The 14849-nt window shown below is 37.6% G+C and overlaps 1 protein-coding gene across 1 annotated transcript in view; it reads right to left on the bottom strand.

Moving 5' to 3' along the window:
* LAMA1 (laminin subunit alpha 1) overlaps nt 1-14849 on the bottom strand; it is a 100874-nt gene that overhangs the window by 33739 nt on the left and 52286 nt on the right. Inside the window, exons 18-32 of the mRNA XM_032122279.1 lie at nt 14566-14652; nt 14105-14316; nt 13497-13603; nt 12361-12541; nt 10989-11125; nt 8096-8332; nt 6870-7013; nt 6343-6522; nt 5563-5748; nt 5304-5431; nt 4168-4288; nt 3885-4022; nt 2034-2155; nt 1068-1154; nt 628-821 (exon numbers count right to left, since the gene is read on the bottom strand). Coding sequence (XP_031978170.1) covers nt 628-821; nt 1068-1154; nt 2034-2155; nt 3885-4022; nt 4168-4288; nt 5304-5431; nt 5563-5748; nt 6343-6522; nt 6870-7013; nt 8096-8332; nt 10989-11125; nt 12361-12541; nt 13497-13603; nt 14105-14316; nt 14566-14652 — 2261 coding nt within the window. The remainder of the gene's footprint in view (nt 1-627; nt 822-1067; nt 1155-2033; nt 2156-3884; nt 4023-4167; nt 4289-5303; nt 5432-5562; nt 5749-6342; nt 6523-6869; nt 7014-8095; nt 8333-10988; nt 11126-12360; nt 12542-13496; nt 13604-14104; nt 14317-14565; nt 14653-14849) is intronic.

The following is a 14849-nucleotide window of genomic DNA, read 5'->3' as shown; positions in this document are numbered from 1 at the left end:
GCGGACAGGAAATTCAAGCCTACAGTCCTGTAATTCTATTTACTTTCCAGATTGTTTTTTTATTACTTATACAAAATAAAACCTGAATTCTAAATCCTGAGTCATTATAGAAGCAGATTATTGTACTAGATGTGTCTTTCTGCTACCTACACTCTCATAAAGAATTACAAGACTAATTATTGGGGGAATATGACTTATTATTGGTGTAGAATGCCTATAAACCTGGGATAATTCCAAAAGTATTATCACGGCAACCTCACATCCAAAGCGTCAATGACATAGGAATTCAAAATATTCAAATGAATAAAGGTATTATACAGTCAGAAAAAGCCTTAAAACTATTTTTCCTAAACTTGTTTGTAACACTAAATAAGCAATTTAAGGATTAACTGCCTGTCTGATGTTATGATCTCTTGCACAGCTTGCTCTGTGTTCACAGAATGGCTGAGGTTGGATGGGACCTCCAGAGAATACCTCCTCCAAACCTCTCCATCTACAGAAATGAGTTGTTAACATTTCTTTCCTTCACAGAAACAACAGGGCCTGACATCATAAACCCATCCACATAAATATCACTTGAGTGGACCACAGCCCATTGGGAAAGTAAACAAATTAAAAACCACCTACACACACACTCGTCCTCCAGCAGAAGGTGCCTCGGCTCACACTCCTCACAGAGCTGTCCCGTCACCCCCGGCTTACAGAGGCACTGCCCAGTGGCACCATCGCAATTCCCGTGAACAGAACCGCCCGGATTGCACTGGCACGGACGGCAGCTGCCACCGGGGAGCTGAGGGTCACCGTAATAGCCAGGGGAGCACCTACACGGAGAGGAATGGCACGCCGAACATCAGGGGATATTCATCATGACATCAGATGTCACATTTACTGATAGGTTGGGTTTTTTATTAATAGTTCAACAGTAACTAGCAAATCACTCTAAGTCCTTGAGCATTCATTTATACATTTATTTATGAGCACTGAATAATCTGAGTACACATACGGCTCATATTAACCAAACTGTCCTTGGGAGCTGGGAATAAACGGGGACATCACGTGTAACTCACCTTTCACAGTACTGTCCTTCATATCCTGGGAGACAAGCATCACAGTGGTAATCCTGAACACCTTTCAGGACACAAGTGGGACTAAAACTGGAGGAAGGATAAACAAATAGCTGCTATCATATAAATAAAAGACCATACAAAGACAGACAACACCTTCAGCCACAGGTTAAACACTGTAAGCAACAGAATCTTCTGTTTAATCTGATGCATTGCTCCGGTATTTGTACTTTAAATTAGTTGTGTTAAGTTTGCTTTTCCAATGTGGCTCCATTACTGCATAACATGCTGGAGCACATTATGGCCTTCCTTTTAGAAGGTAAGACAATGTAAAATGGATGCTGTATGATATGGCTATAGTACGTATTTAACTGAGACTTGCATGAATTTCTAGACTCTCATTCTGACTCAATTATACAAAAGCAAACAACAAATATGCTTTTTAAGCTTCTGAAAAAAAACCCAGCTTGCACGGCATTTTGTTTTTCAAAATACAAAGTTAAATGTATAAATTTCAGACAAAAGAGTCCTTGTTCTTCCCCTTGGACTGATCTCATGGAAAGTTCCTGCATTGAGTGGGTATGGCCTGAATTTTTGTAAATACAAAAGTACTGTTCTCTGAATGAAGAAGGGACCCACATTTCAAACTAAACAATATCACAGCAACTTAGTTAACTATCTATAAAACAGTCAATGTGTCTGTTCTAGTCTTAGAGAAAAAATTGTCTCATCTATCACCTGATCTTTTTAAAATTTCACAGTTACCAGTACCTGTGAACATCTCAGAATGCAAGTTCCATTTACTAAATAAAAATAGGCAGCATTCAAATGTCTAAAAATAAGTAACATGTAACAATAACCAACTCCTACTGTCATAGTAGGAGGAGCAGAAGGAGTAGGAGGTTAGACATACAACACAAGAAACAAGGGATGGTAAAATGCACACTGGGTTTAGTAAATTCTGATTACCTAACAGGGTTGGCTCTGGGACAGGCACAAAGAGAGCAGTCATTGGCAGATCCAATTACTTTTCCATAGTAGCCTGGGGCACAAGCACTGCAGTAATCACCAACTGTGTTATCTCTGCAGTTCTGAGACACAAAAAAGTCATTCAGACAGTTTAAAACAACAACAAACAACAGGAGTAACTTTATCTACCCCCCAATCAATACCTGTGTACAGTTTCCAACAATCATCTCTACATGTCACTACCCATTGGTCAGCATTCTCTGAGTGAAAAAAAACCTTTTATGCAAAAACAAACAGAATAGCAGCGTATTTTCTCTTACATGAATGCCCCTTCACGCAGGCTGACCTAATTTCTTCTCTAAATTTCCATTAAAATTTATGTATTTCTGCTGCTATTAATCCAATTCAGGCCATGACATCACAATACAAAACAAAAAATCCTAAAAAAAACAAAACAATCAACCAAAAATTCCAAGCAAAAACCAACCACCCAAACAAAACCTGATGGAAAAATTAAACAGAATACCTGGGGTTTTCTGTTTCAGTTCCAGCATTTCAGCAAACATTGAGGACTATCCACAGTTAGAATTCCAGATACTACATTTGATTTGTCAAGAGTACTGATTAATAACCAGTGCTATTAATATTAAAACACTAAATTGATATTATAAACACAATTTAACTGACTAGTCCCCCAAGTTAACAAAAATAACCTTCTGCTTCCCCCCCCTTTTTTCTTTTTACCTTTCTTTTTTCTTTTTCTTTATTTCATATACTTGCTAGTCTGTATTTTAGGTTAGTTGATGAGAGTAAACAGTAGCAACGCAACCTCCTATTGTATGGGAGCAGAAGTCAAAGGTGAAAACCAACTCATCCCTCAGCTGGAAATGTCTATGTAGTAATCTCAAGACACAGATGACTTGCTAATCCTTAACAAGAAACTAAGAGGAAGAATGACGAATATTCACCTGTGTGAAAGACCTATGCATTTTGGCCTTGCAAAAGTGAGAACTTTAATTCTTACTCATGAGATACATACTTCTGGACAAACCTGAAAGCAAAAGAATGGCTTACAAAAGCCTGAAGGACTAAGGAAACTCACTTAAAAACTGACTTCAAGAATTAAGAAGTTGATTTTAAACTAACCAATTCACTAATGGAAAAACAAAGCAACTGAAAGAAAATTAGGAAAAAGTATTGAGCAATATCAGGGAACAGACTTAATGTGCCTTATTTGGTTAGCTGAGAATTTGCTGTCCACAGGCTGTCAGACCACAAGAGAGAGGAAATGTGTTAGTCATATGTGACCCCTCTTTACAACCTTTGGAATATAATGAGAAAAGTGAGCAAACCAACTTAGCTGAGGCATACCCCAGTAATACTTTAGTCCCTGGGCATTAAAAAGCCTCATTTAAAGCTGCCCAGAGGATTCTCTTCCTGAGAGAGAAAGATTTTGATTTGAGATGCCCTTGATTTAAGTCCATGGCTTAGTGCTTTCTTTAATTCTATTTTGCGTGCATAAGCAGACCAGCAGTCCAGAAGCCCAAAAAGTCTCACAGAAAAACAGACAAACTCAACTGATACACAAGTAATATTAAAAGTAAAATTAAAACTAAAATAATAAATGATTTTGAGTATGTTAGTGCCCCAAAACCTTGCTAATTTTACTGAATGGACCATAAGGGAAACTATTCAGATTTTCCGTCTTTCAGAGTTGTGGGGGGAAAAAAAAACCCCACATTTTATCCAAGCGATACAGGGAGTAATACTTCTCTCAGTAACTCCTTTGATAGGTTACTGCCTCTGTATGTTCAGGTGAAATCAATAGAAGAATGCATAAGATGTACATACCAAGCACTTTCCAGTGTCAGGATCACAGGTTTCACTGTGGTTGTTGCACTGACATGGCACACAAGGTGCTATCACAGTGTGAGGCTCTCTTACACTGAGTTCTGTATGCTTTCCCCTGTAGTACCCTGGAGCACAGCTCTAGTTGTAAGGGGAGTAAAATTAAATATAAAAAAATTATCACAGCTATCAACAGCTACAAACAATTTTAAAAGCTATTTAAGTAATTTTATATTTTTTTACTTTCACACTATTAGACATGCAAAAAGGTTCAAGTGTTCTGTACCTGACAGGACAATCCAGTGTAACCAGCAGGACATCTACACTGCTCTACAAGATGAGCTATAGGCCTGCCTAGATGCATTTCTTCAAACTTGACTGCAATTTCCATTGAGATATTTGCAATTCTACAAAATATATGCAGAAGAGAGTGTGAATATCTAAAGATGCACTAACGCCAAAAAAAGATCCAAAAACATTTTCATGCTTCAAAGTCAGGGCTAAAATATATAATCTCCTTTAATTCCCCAAGCAAGTATCTCAAACACTGAAGATTTTTTACTTATTTATGGGATTTAAGAACCTACTACCAAAGAGATCAGAAACTATTAAAAGGTTGATCCCTCTTGGTCTGGAAAACTTGCCCAACCCACCATGCAAGAATATGTAATTCTTCCTGAGAAACATTAGACAACATTTGTCTCATGCCACAATTTTGGACAGAGCTAACAAGAAGATAGTTGAGGGCATGTGGATCAAAAATAATACAAAATCTGGAGGTGGAATCAGAATTCTTTGGAACTGTGAAGATGTACAGATGCTGGGTTTTCACTGGATGCATCTTTACTTGTCTTGTTCATTTCCAGACTGACAGATGCAACTACCATATCCCATCCCCTCCCTCTCATTAGTAACTTAGTTCTGCTCAAAATGGCAATAAAGTCTACTATTCTGAAGTGGGACTATCTTAGTACCACTGCCCAGAGTGTTTCAAGCTACAGGAGACACCTAGATTGATATAAACCAAAGAACTCAGGGGACCATGTGCTTCAATTGAAAAAAGAAACAAATAATTCAGTTTCCATTAAAAATAAGACAGGAAAGAAATAATTTAGAAAATATGAAATATTTAACTATATCATCAGTCCTGCAGAACACTGCATCAGCCTGTGCTTCTTCATGTGTTTTGCTATCAAAATAAGCAACAGAGTCATTTAGTGTTTCACAGAAAGAATTAGAGGGATTCTGCTGCAATTAAAAGTCATAAATGTTTTCTTGTCAAAGGAAGAGCAAAAGTCATAAATAGGAAATTCTAAATTTCTCTGAGGTAAGTCTTTACTGAATAGCTCAGATGGGATTATTTGTAGGTTAAATTACAGTAAATGCAATGCCATAAATAAATGCAATCAGAGGTTGCTTTACCTGCTTTGCTGTAATCCCTGGCCATAAGCTGCCTTGATAAGGATATATTCAACATTGCTTAGCACAGACATGAAGTCAGAATGTAAGACAGGCTCATCAGACACAGAGTTAAAATACTTCCAAGAATCCTAGGGAAACATAACACATTTATTATTGTTATTATTTATTTATTTATTTATTATTAATGTTTATTATTAAAACCATGAACATTCAAGTTTACTTCAGGGTAATGCTGTGTTCCTCCAGTGTTTTGGCTTACCTCCTTCATTTCCACTTCCTTGTCAGTTCTTACTCCATTTTCTGGAGAAGGGATGTCTACATAGATGACCAACTTGCTGGTGTGACCTCCTTTCATTAGAATCTGTGGCTCAAAATTTGAGGTTCCAAAGCCATCCAAAGCATAAAAAGCAACAGTATATCTCAGCTTCCCTCCATAGGCCATGAGCTGTTTGGATTAAAATTGACTACTATTATTTATTCTAAGGTTCAAGCTACTAGTTGAAAATATTTTAACATTATCTGTAGACAGGAAAACTGCCAGTTCTTTGAATGATTTGCAATAAAACATAAAAATTGACTTAAACTCAGTGGCTTTTGCACCAAGATTAAATACATATTTCTAAAAAGCAGTTTTAGTTTCTTTACCTAGACCCTTTCAAGGTGTGCACTCAATTTTCATTCAATTCCTAAGCAACAGAGATTCCATGATCTATGTATCAATGTTAAGGATTCTTTCAGGTTCTGAAATGAAACCAAATATATCACTGTTCCTCCCCACAGAACCTCTGAAGTAATTAAATATGGGTGTTACCAGTTTACAGGGTCAAGAAAAATCTTCTTAGGAAAGGGTAATGTAAATATATTGTTTGTGTCTGCTATAAATAAGTTCTATCACTGAATAGTTATAATATTATGACCTACAAGAACAGAATTAATGCAGAAAAATGTTATGAATATAAAGTAACTATTCTACAGTAAAGGAGTGTCTATTAGACAACAAAGTTATATACAAAGCATTCCAATTATTTAACGGTTATACCTGGTCTCCCTGAAACTGCTCTGGCAACTTCCAGTAGAATGTTTCCGTATTTAAGTATTTTCTGACTATGGCAGCATCCAATAAAACATCAGGAAATTGTGAAAATACTCCTTCCACTGTTCCAGTCAGGTTACTTTGAGCTACTACATGCAGAATGGCCTGATCTGGAGTTAATGTTATCTGCAACACAAAGAGCAAAAGATTCATACAACAAAGTATCCTGTTTACAGTTTCAGCTGCTCTGAAACAGTCAATAGTCCATCTTAGAATAATAAATGCCCAACTCAAAAAACCAGAAAACACATTTGATACTTACTTTTTTAAGAAGTGAAGAGTGAAACACAACATTTCAGAAATAAAGAGTATGACCTTTTGCCATTTGCTTTCTTTTCTGCTCTGACCTATGCCACTGCCCCTGTCAGCCAGTCAGTACACTCAGCCTGATTCATTAATTGTGCACACCAGTGTGGTACTTAACATGAGGATAACAACAAACTGTGTCTGTGTAGTCATACTGTTTTACTTACAGGAATTCTCACATGGTCTTCTAGTTCTGAACAAGATGTGGACATCCCAAAACAGAAGCATGGAGTACATCCCAGTGCATTGTTAGCAGACAGACCAAAAGTTCCAGGTTTACACTCGCTGCATTGTAGACCAAATACATTTTCCTGGAGGAAATTAAAAAAAAAAATAGTAACAGCACACTCATAATACTTCACTATCTAAATGAAAGATGATTCTTTTTGGAAGAAAAACTAGTTGCTATGTAAATTACACAGCAGAATATCAATTATTGTATGTATTATGTTTAACTGTGCAGTACATGACTTTTTTCCTTATTTTCAAATGCTGTTTTTCTTTCTTAAAAAAAAAAACACACACAAAAATACCACAAACAATCACAGAACATTCAAGTTAAATTTATGTATTTGAATGACTATCAAAAAATTAGCAACTATGATTTCAATTCAAGATGGAATTTCTTCCCAAACCTGCATCTGGAAAATGAGCTCCAAAAGGTAAATAAACTGCTCACTATGAATAGGAATCAGGGGCCCTATTCCCAAGTGTCTCTTTTTGCACTCAATTCCCAACTGGTAAGCTGAACTTCAAGAAACACCTGAAACTACAGTCAGTGCCTACTGGTACCTTTAAGGAGAGATTGGAGAAATGCCATTGAAGACATGCATTTGTTGTTTTGAAGTAAGTTTTCCACTCAGTCTTTCAAGAACAGATTCCCACCTTTTCAGAAAAATCTATACTATCTGTGCATTTTAGGTTTCCTTTTTTTATACAAGAATGTCAGACTTTACTATTAGCAATATATGTGAGTTATTCTTAAGCACTGCTTTTGGTTCTAGCATAGGAAATGAATTTGAACTTGCAACATAAACATATTTCAAAAAGCACAAAAAAGATTCTCCATTTAGTATTTACTGGTCTCTTCCTATCATTACAATTTGAATTTTCAAAAAAGCTACATCATCTGAACTAATGTGTTGTTCCCAAACCTAATAAAACCAAATGTGTACGAGCAGAAAAACTTCACTGTTTTTCATTTTTTCCTGACTAATAATAAGACCAGTTTAGCACTGTCACAGAAAATCCTTTAGCAGTGATTTAGGTGTACTCATAAATGATGCAGATTGCCTTCTGAAGTCCTTTCACCAATATAACTTCCATGACTTTAATGCAATCAATGTCTAGAAAACACTAATGCTTCCCAAGAAGGGGCTAAATAGCTCAGTACCTTGCAGGTACAGATGCCGGTTTCTTCTTCACAACCACAAACTCCTTCAGTGCCATTACACGTCTCCGCTTTGGTTCCACTCAAATCACAGTCACAGGCAACACAGTCTGGGTAGTCCCTGTAGCCTAAGGCACACCTGGAACAGTCTTGTCCTCCAAATTCAATTTTGCACTGGCATTGACCTGTCAATACATCGCACTGGAGATTGGCTGAACCAGTGTTGCTACAGTTGCAAGCCTTAGATGAAGAGAAGAAAATTCATAAATAGCAGATCTTTCAAAAAAATTTTTTTACAACAGAAACAGCACAGTAAATTTAAGAGTGACCCTTAAAACTCAATATTTGTCAACAATTACTGTACAATAATAAAAGGGAATTAATTCCACACAGAAATGAGGTTGTTTGGTTTGTATTTCAGCAAAGAACTGCATTTCCAGTAAACAGTGGATAAAGATAGTGCAAAAAGATAGAAGATTTGTTGGGTTGGGAATCAAAGGAGTTGAACGAATCTGTTCCAGAAAACAAAAATATATCCAAAATACTTAATTTGCAGTACTATGCACTGAGTGCAGCAAGTCAATTAAATAAATGCTGAATGAAAGAAATCCATAAGTATTGTCATTTTATAAGTATGACAGAAAGCAAAATCTTAAAACTAACATTCGTTTAAGATTTCAAGAAGCATTAATAGCTTCTGCATCTTGCTCCAGCTTCTTTTACTATTTGATGAGGAACCAAGACTCTCATTGCATCCAAAGGTGGGAAGCTCAGCATACAGTGCAGCTCAGTACCAAAGGAAACTGTTTCCTGGCAGAGTGCATCCTTCATTATGCAATCAGTAATATGAACCTTTATTACAAACATGCAAAGTGGGTGTACTTTATTTGTCATTCTCTTTTGAAGCAGTCTGTATTAGCCTTCACTCTTAATTTCTTATCTGTGGTTACTTAACAAGCCCAATTTTGCTGTGGTTATTTCTAACTGAACAGGCAAAAAGTACATTCCATCTATCATCATCTACTGTGAGCATTTTCCCTGAGTCTTTTTCCCAATCAGCTCTCTTTGAGATGAAAAGCCTTTATCTTACAAAGTCCTGCACACCAAGACCCACAAGCTCTAGCAGCATTACTATCTATCCTTTAGCATTCTTCACAATTTTGCTGGTTACCCACAGCACCCTTTGTATTAAGCAGTTTTTACTCCAGCACCATGTACTACAATGCCTAGTTTAATACACTTTGTGACCACACAGGTTGACAACTTTGGCTCTCAGATATCAGTCAAGGTCCACAGCTCTGAACATCAAATTCTAAGAATCATAATAATAGTAATAATTTGCATGTATGCAATCTCTATATACTTGTGATAAAGATAAATAAAGACTCTAAGGTACAATGCACTGTGCTGCAGCACACCTGAAAAAAGGACTCTAATCTAAAAAAGACTCCAGCTCTGCTTCACTACTGCACCCAGAAATGGATGCTAAATATCAAGAAGTCCACTAGAAACAGAGCCAGATGAAGTAACCACTTATGCATTCTGTGTTGCAAAACCAGACAGTCTGGGCTTCTGAGTATCTCCCCCATTTCATCCATGTAGAGAGCATGCAAAGAGTCTCTCCTGGGTTTGCCAGAAGACACTGTTCCTGATCTTAACCTATCATATCTAACTATTCAGCATAGGGAATATCCCTCTGTTGGGATGATTACCTGGAGATCACAGTATTGCTCGTAGCATCAAGAAAGTATCTAAAATACCTTAGAGTAATTCACGTTCATTTGTGTGATGCTGCAACCAAAAGGAATGATATAAAACATAGCAAAAGTGAGCAGCTGCATATTTAATTACACCTGCTCATTGGCATGTGCTGGGGAATCACCCTGGGAAAGGAGCACCTCAAAGGAAATGCGCAAGGACCACCAGCACATTGTATTTGCAGTATGTTAGGTAAGAATGACAGTAAGCTGACAGCTAACAAAGTCGTGGTTTAAAGACCAGTTGCCAACTATGTTACTATAAATCACTAAGGTGGTTAACTCTGAAGACTTATTAGGAATACTTTATCATCATTACTCCAAAAAATTAAAGAGAGAAAAAAGATTTTTTTCCCATCCCTGTCAACCAATTTGGCTGACACTTAAAGACCTACTGGATGTAATGACAGACCTTGTCAAGTTAATTGTATTTGTGGTTTCTCCACTGAAATTACCCATTGCATTCATGTAATTATGAGGATTTTTTAAAATCTCAACATTTATAAAATAGCTTGGACCAATGCCATATCTGACAGGAGTTTACTGCGTGAACCTAAAGGCATAAATGGTTCCTATTCCTTGGATCTGCACTGACCTGGCATTTTACTGCTTAATCATAAGCATTAAGCTGAGATAATGGGAGCTACCATTGCTCCATCCATGAAATATTAACTACATGATACCATTTTAATTACAAATTTTCAGAAGGAATGCCCGCAGTAAGTTTTAAGACAAGCTAGATTTCAATGTTCTTAAATCTGTAATATTATCACTTATTGATTTGCACAGAAACCATGTTGCCAGTTGCCCATTGCTGCTATAAACCTGGTTTAGTACCATTACTCAAACACCTAAATGTTAGAATACACACCTCACAATTTTAATGTGAACTATGCACCCACCCAGAATAAGCACTCTAGTAGTAGTGTCTTTTCAAAGACAGCCCTCTTAACAAGGTTTCTCAGTAAACACTGCACAGTCTGTTGTTTTGCTGGTGTTCGTTTTAATGAGATCATGTTGCATTAACACTTTGACACACACAATGAAGATCATGGTTCTCAAAACAAGAGTCCAGTTCTGACATTTGCATAAGACTAATTGCTTTTAACAGCCATGGCCTTTTATCCAGCCTATCATACCTTGCAACCAAATTTAGGAGAGAGTCCCCAGTAATTTTCTTCACAGAGTTCACATTTTTGCCCCTGAGTGTGAGGGGGACAAATGCATTGGCCAGAATCAGCATCACAGTTGTTCTGAGTATGGGCACAGTCACAGGCTGCAAGAGAAATAGGACCAAATGAGTAACTTTACCCACATTTTAGCTACAGAGAAGAAACTACAAGACCACTGATAATCTTACTTTTCTCCTGCATATGTCCATTCTACTAGGAACTCCCTGCCATCCCTAATCACTGAGAAACAAATCATGACCAGAGTGGCATTTCATCTTCTTCTTGGAAGCCCCAATATTGTTTCTTGACTTAGCCTATTCGATGTTTTAAAAAGCAGTGCTGCACTTCCACAGGGGGATCAACAAAACCAAGCAAAATTACTTTGGAGTAGAGTACATTTGTAGGAAAACATTTCTTTTATAGAGGACACAAAACGCATCAGGAGATACTCCAATGTTCTCAAGCAGGTGAAAGGATTAATCTCAGGAATTGCTTATTGAATAATAGGGATGGATAACTATTTTTATAATAGCTAACTACTGCAGGATGCACTTGGTTATTTAAGAAACAAAATACTATTCCAGACAAAAAGCAGAATTTCAGGGAACTGGTTTTATTAATTGTTTTAGTAACATTTAGGAAATTTCCAATATTGAAATGGTTAAAGGTACCCAAGGGACCTTTGATTCTTAGTAAAGACAAAGTATATTCATTTTAAAACATTATCCTATCACATAATCTCGCTGCGTATTTCATTTTAATGTACTGTTTGAGGCATGAAAGAAGTGTTTCTGTCTGGCTGGAGAAAAGGTAGGCGTTCCTTTAGCTATTCTGTATTGAAAAGGTCATCTTATTAACATGACAAATTAGGTTTTGATGGCATGTTCTCCTTTTAGATGAACAATTTCTTCCCTATCATGACTAAAACTTGTACATATCCAGGTGATGATGGGATGTATGAAACATATATTTAAGAGTTAAATGAAAAAAATAAGGTCAAAATCTTTAGTAGTAGAAGCTCTTCACTTTCCCAACTGCAGAAAAAAAAATGTTTCGTTCTCTTTGAAGTACTGAAGGGTTTTGTAATAAAGAGACAAAGGAGCTATTGAGGATGCGATATTTCTCTCATGCACCCGTTATGAGTTATTTCATAGTCATCACCTTTTACAAGGAACCACACAACAAGCAAAGAAATGTTTTGTTCCCCAGCTTATTCAAAGTACTAGTAGACCTTCCGACAGATTCTTCCGTATCATCATCAAAACAACTGACCTTTGCCAGAGTTCAATGTACAATATATTGCTGAAAGAAATTCCAAGGATCATGGATTAGAGCTTACGTGTGCAGCCACCATCCTGGAATGCGTAAAAGCCATGAGCACAACGATCACACTTCTCTCCAGCCACTCCTGGTACACAGTGACACTGCCCCTGATGATTGCAGTCCTCAGAGACTGAGCCAAACTGACTGCAGTTGCAGGGAACGCAGCCAAGCCCAGTAAGCAGGCCATAATACCCATTCTGTTGGATAAGAAATAAATAGATTTGAGTTATGTTTCATAAATTTCTGAAAACACTACAATATACACTCTTGTTTTCTCTTGTTTACTCCCCATGATGTCTGACCTGCACAAATCGTGGCCAGCAGTGTGTGACTGCTGTGGAAAGACTCCCTGGCCTTATCTCTTCACTGTGCCAGCTATAAGCAATATGCACTCAGGTGAAACCCTCAACCCTGAAATGCTCTCATGGTCCTCCAATCTCACGAGTAAGACACTATGTTTTGAAGTCTGATGTTATTCTAATTTAAAGACCTGCATGAGGTGAGGGTGGGCTGTGCTGGTCATGCACAGATACCTGTGACTATGAATGAAAGCCCAGAATGGAGCAGGTCAGTGACCTCCTGTACGTGTGTATTCAAAGTCATTCAGCTGGGCTGGCACAAACCGGGCACAGGTTTCCTGCTGTGGTCTCTGATGCAATTTTACACTTAGCATAGACTGGAAACTGCTGGTTTGTATCACCAGTTAATATCTGCTTGTTCTTGTAACAGGCCTGCCTTTCAGCTGAATCCCTCGTTGGCATTCAGCCATGATGTATTTATTATCACCAACCACATTTCTTCAGATATTCCCTACTCAGACTTCATTTTACAGAAGCACGGCTCTAAGATCCCTTTAGGTTTGTTAGCAGTGTTTAGTTTGGTTTTTTGACTGCACACTGCCAGCACACTGAACAGCCCTATGCAGGAGGGTGCTAATTCAGTTACACAGCTTCACATCTGCAAGGAGCATATGCAGAGTAATTCTCAACCACAAAAGCCTCCTCAGACACACTTTGGTCTCCCCTCCAGTGACAGACCCCTCTCCCCAAACATATTTACTGCTATAGCTTGTATTTGGGCAAATCAGTATCTATAGGTAAAGAGGAAGACAAAAAAATGTATATATTAGCAACAGGTAATATATTTGCTTACCAAGCATTTATCACATCTTTCTCCAACCACATTTGATTTGCAGGAACAGATGCCTGTCTCATGTTGACAAGTACTTGAAAGGGAACCATTCACATGGCAGGCGCAGGCTTGTATTCAGACAAAAAGAAACCAAATAAAAAAATTATTCATGCGCATCCATATGCCTTCATTACTATACAGAATTCAAAATCTGGTATACAATGTGTTTCACCTGTTTATATCCCACAGATGCTAATATCCTACAGTAACGCCTGTGCATTTGGACTAAAATAAAAAAAAAAGCCCACCTCTGAATAGCTATATTTGAGAAGTTTGTTTTTACCAGCCCTGTATGTGACACTCAGAAGTAAAAAATGTGTACGGAACATCACTGGAGGGACAGTGTTAAGCAAGACAGTAAGTTCCAGGGATACCAAGTGCCGAACCCTAACATAATACATTGCCTTCCCTCAGCCTAACCCAACCCCAGAGTCTTCAACCCACACTTGCCAACTCACAACTTGAAGATTAACTCTTTCAGCAAAGGTGCACGTCCCCATCCATTTTGCACATGAACACCACAGTTTTGTGTTCTTTAAATGTTGAGAGTAATAATAATAACAACTTACCACGACAGCTTTTGTCAATCACTGCATCCCCATAATACCCATCAGCACACTTTTCACAGTGGTGACCTGCTGTGTTCCCCAGACATTTCAGGCACTGTCCTGTGAAAGGATCACAGTGGCCCTCTTCTTGAGGGTTTACATTGCCATGGCATTCACAAGGAGCACACGATTGTCCAGGCATAAGAGGATTCCCATAGTAGCCATTAGCACACCTGCATCAGAGTTTAAAAACTTTATTAGCTGGAATGTGCTAATGTCATACACTGTCCCCACTGAAGGGAGTTTTTCTTATTAAATTTTAATCTAAAGTCTCTCTGTATTACAATGAAAGAAAAAATGAAAAGGAAAATTTTATTAGGAATGTTCTGTACGTGAGGTATGAACAATACAAGGAAGATAGGATGACGAACAGCTAATGATGGCAATGATGTAGATATTTTACCCAAAACTAGTGTACATACCTTTCACACTGAGAACCAGTATAGCCTGGAAGACATTTGTCACAGACAATTCCACCTTCTTCACTCAGATGGCAAGTAGGACTGAAACTATCAACAATATTTATGGCAGTTGGTATCAATGCACAGAACCACAAGTCTTCTACAAACATTCAATATCCACCCTTTCTTACACCTATCTATATAACCACACAAGTGATTTTTTTTCTAATTTATCAATGCTTGTAGTATTCCAGTGTGTCAAAATTAACGTATAATTTTTAAAAACTCTTGGGGTTTTTTTTCCT

Source organism: Corvus moneduloides, chromosome 1 (genome assembly GCF_009650955.1).
Source record: "Corvus moneduloides isolate bCorMon1 chromosome 1, bCorMon1.pri, whole genome shotgun sequence".
Taxonomy (NCBI): domain Eukaryota; kingdom Metazoa; phylum Chordata; class Aves; order Passeriformes; family Corvidae; genus Corvus; species Corvus moneduloides.
Note: the sequence above shows the minus strand (reverse complement) of the source record. Positions and strands in the feature narration are given on the sequence as shown.